Raw genomic sequence first — 4,327 nt, forward strand, 5'->3', positions numbered from 1 at the left:
CCTATATATATAGATATGAGATAGATCAGAGGTTCTCAAACCCAAAGGGGGTCGTGACCATCTCTGCATGGGGTCGCGAGTCTCGCGACTCCATATTACTGACCATCAGGCTGAATATTCTCTCAGCCAGTGATACAAGGAGTTTGTCTGACTCCCCCCATAATTTTGTGCCTCTACAATGCTGCCATGCATGTGTGGTCTGCAAACCACACGTGTGGTGACCGCTCCCTGGTAACTTGCTGGGGTCCTGTAATAATTGTTATTGTCTGACGGGGTCCCAGAGCAAAATAGTTTGAGAACCGCTGAGATAGATAGATAAATAGATAGGGAATAGATTTCACACAGATAGATAGATAAATAGATAGAGGCAATATGGCCGCTAATGCTCGCCTGGCGCAAGTCGCACCAGTTGGGGGGGATTACACCTTGCGGAGTCACTCTGCGCTATGGGTACAAGTCGCAACAGTGACAGATATGCTGCACTGTGCCGTGTGCCAGTCAATGCTTTTCAATAAGGAGCGGGCGCGACTTTGGTGTACAAGCGCAGTAGTGGGTGTGCGCATATCTCCAGGCATGTTGCACATACCACATGGCGGACATTTGATGAGCGTGGTTATATCTGTACATACTATATGTGGATATTATAAGCTCCCCAGTATCACTGACTACATGGACACACCATAAAGATTGTATCCGTTTGTTATATACTGTAAGTAACATTTCTGGCATTGCTGGAATACTGTATGCATACCTCACAACATTGGTGGCAGCGGAGGAGTGACATTTGTGCGCATCGAAGGCATGCTCCTGAAAATAGGGGCGTGGCCTTGTGGCAAGGAGGCGTGGCCTATGACTGCGGTACTCCCGCAAGGCCATGTCCCGTTTTCGGCACTGTGGCGGAATAGCAAGTGCACTGAGGTTGGCCATGCCCTCAGCCCCTCTGTCTCAGTGAACATTTATGTTTGTATATAGTTGTGTATACAGTATATTGATGAGGTATACAGTACATCATCACACCAGGACATATACCACCCATACACTATAGCAATGTCCCTGTGGGGGGAATGTGAAGATGTTCAACCCTGGGGAAGGAACACCAGAGTACAGACCTCCAGTATTCTCAGCTCTGCGCTGTCTGAATGATTTCCCAATCCTTGCCCATATGTTATTACTTTTCCCCCCTCACTGTCGAGTCACCGAGCTGCTCTAGAACATTGCATGCTGTTTTCTATGACATGTACCAAGAAACGTTTAACCTTTCAGCTGCCAGGCTGGCTCCGCAGCCATTATATAATATGATATATACTCTGTCCTCAAGGCACACTAACAGTCCAGGATATCCATGCTTGAGAACTGATGTTTCTATCCAAAAGCCGGAGGTCCTGATTAAACCACCTGTGCTCATTCACAGATATCCTGAAAACCTGGACTGGCAGTGTGCCTTGAGGACTGTGCTTGGGAATCACTGCCAGTATATAGCGGAATGTACTGTAGAACACCTATTACTGGGACTTTAACCCCATCTACTAACAATCTGTACAGTCATTTTCCACTCGAGTGTCTCTTGGATTGGAATCCGGCGTTAATTGAGCGAACGCTTCAATCTGCTGATGCCAGCAGAAGTAATTAAGAGGGATCCAGAAAACATATATATTATTTATTTTTAGCACCAGCTCTGATAAAGGATAAACAAGCCGGTCATACTCTGCACTGCTCTATAATGAGGCACATAAGAAATCAAAGATGCCGGTGATTGCTTGGATTACAGGCGTGAGTTCAATACAGTACAATAAACATATTCACTAATCCCACGTTTATTCATCAGCCTCGTCCTTGGTCTTATTGACAAGAACGCACAAAATATACGATAAAGAAAAAGGAAAAACAACTTTGCAACTTTTATTACAGTTATCAAGACCAATGGTGTCCTGTACTTAGGTCAGTGATGGCTAACCTTGACACTCCAGCTGTTGTTGGACTACCCATCCCAGCATGCCGTGCATCAGTTTTAGCATGGCCAAATAGTAAAACTGTAGCAGGGCATGCTGGGATGTGTAGTTCAACAACAGCTGGAGTGTGAAGGTTAGCCATCACTGACTGTAGGTGGTTTGTGAGATGTTTCCGTGTGATCTGAAATTTTGCATTTTTGTTTGATTCTTCTTCTATAACAGCTGTATATATAACAGGATGTACCCACATATTCTGTCTCCTTATCCTGTTCCTAATCACTTGATGTTCTACATGCCCCCCCCCCCCTCCATCATGTCTCATAACCTGACCCTGTTCACTTTGTACAGTGGAAAACATCCAAATAAGGAGTTAAAATAAGTCCCAATCTCTTTAGTCTAGAGCACAGGTTCCCAATTGCGGTCCGCAAAGCACCCTGGTTTTAGGTGCATCCTTGCTTGGCCACAAGTGACTTAATTAGTACCTCAGACAATTTGATTTAAGCATCTGTGCTGAGCCATGGATATCCTTACCACCTGGACTGTTGAGGACTGCGATTGGGAACCTCTGGATGAGAGCACTAGACCAAGTCTCAATGACCCAAATCCCGGATCTTGACTGCGTCTCACGAATTCCTCGAATTCTGGACCTTGAACCGCTGTCCTATATATGGGACTGTGATTAAATACCACAAATCCGGGACCTTCATTCAATGTCCAACACGCTGAACCTTGAGCCCATCATTACCACTGCACAGACAGTAGAACCTGTTTCATTCCCACAACCCACAACATCTCCCCTCCCCAGTCAGACCTACCTGCATGACACAGTGATTTCGATCTTGGTGGCTGGCACGCTGGTGTTCACAGGGTCAAAGTCCCCAATGGAAGCCATTGTCTTGGAGTCCTCAGGTCCACCTGCTGCTGGAGGTCTTCAATGTCCTGCGGTGCTCTTGAGCTGTAGTAACACTCGACTCAAGGCTGCTTGAACAGGGCTGTCATTTACAGCTTATGGGGAGGTCCAGGTCACCCGTCCATGAATCCTACAAAATAATAAGTACAAATACATAGGGGACGCTCCTTGGACCTCGCTCTGTGCTAGTTGCTAGGGGTCTGCAGTGATTTCTGAGACACTCTCTGGGGCTGCCATCCTTCCTAATCCCCAGGTGGCAGGATTTCTAGACTAACATCCTGCTTCATATCAAAGTAAATCTGTATCTGTGTCACTGAAGGGTATTAACCCTATGAGGTATGTAGGGCACCATTCTCTGGTCCCAGAAAGGAGTCATCTGCTTTATTAAGGGATTATACCCCCGCAGCATATTCTACTAAACTGACCTCCTCAAGTAACATGACCCCTATAAATACAGTGTGTGTATATATATATCTATATATATCATCTTAACGGCTCAACCTCCAGTGCCTAGATGGAAGTTGCACGGTTATGCATTAATAATGGCATTTTGCATGGGCTGTTTCAAAGATCTCCTGTGCAGAACCAGTGCCATACTGGGATTAAACTACCACAGATGTATCAGGGAATTTAATTCCATCTGAAAGCAGAGTCTGGAGCTTTCTCCTCTTCTACATCTGTTGCATTTATCAATCACTGATACACACCCAGAAAACAATGCAGAGTCTCCGGTATGCCTGCACAGGGAGGGTACGACAATTATCCACCTCACTACAGAATAACAGAAAGTCTCCCGATGAAAACATGTGAGGTGCAAATGATGGTATGAAAATGCATGAAAGTTCTCCTTCTGTTTACCTGGTAACTTGGGGTGTGATAGAGTTGATAGCTGGGTTCCTGTTGGGTAACCACATAGGGGAAGTGTTTCCAGCTCTCTCATAGAGGTGCTATTATCCCAGGCTTGTGCAAATATAGAGAGGCTGGGAAAGAGCGGACCCATATCCCTGAATATCTTACAAAAAAAAAAAAAAAAATTCCTCAATGGATGGTGATTTGGAGCAAAAGTGCTTGTGATATCAATCCGCCCCCTTGTGGTCAAACTCGGCATAGCAGCTATACTGTATAGCATGAAATATGATTTACTATAATGTTTGTTTCATGGATTTTAAAGGCTGAATTGTAGTTTCAGGTCAATGGAGAGTCTTGCTGCCAGCTTTTTCAATGTAATAGAAGGGTAAATGCACGTTTCTGGCTTAAGTGTTGGAAACTTGTAGCGTCTTGATGTCTCAGTTATTTAATAATCGTATAACACAGCTGTATCTTTCTAGGGCACAGTCGTTCAGTTATGCCCTTCTCGCAGTTACATCTGAGTAAGCAGAATTCTTGAACAATTTAGAATTTATTTCTACAAAGCTGTTGGCACTCGCGATGCGGCAGCTGGGCATTTCTACGCAAATCCAGGTGGCTG

The 4,327-nt window shown here is 45.0% G+C and overlaps 1 protein-coding gene across 1 annotated transcript in view; it reads right to left on the reverse strand.

Annotated features, from left to right (window-relative positions):
- The window catches only part of LOC146025845 (copine-8-like), a 109,801-nt gene extending 105,921 nt beyond the window's left edge, over positions 1–3,880 (reverse strand). Inside the window, exons 1-2 of the mRNA XM_083155949.1 lie at positions 3,718–3,880; positions 2,765–2,989 (exon numbers count right to left, since the gene is read on the reverse strand). Of these exons, the coding sequence (XP_083012075.1) occupies positions 2,765–2,841 (77 nt within the window). The 5' untranslated portion in view covers positions 2,842–2,989; positions 3,718–3,880. The remainder of the gene's footprint in view (positions 1–2,764; positions 2,990–3,717) is intronic.
- Between the last annotated feature and the right edge of the window lie 447 nt (positions 3,881–4,327).

This window comes from Crinia signifera, chromosome 8 (genome assembly GCF_055691185.1).
Source record: "Crinia signifera chromosome 8, ASM5569118v1, whole genome shotgun sequence".
NCBI lineage: Eukaryota > Metazoa > Chordata > Amphibia > Anura > Myobatrachidae > Crinia > Crinia signifera.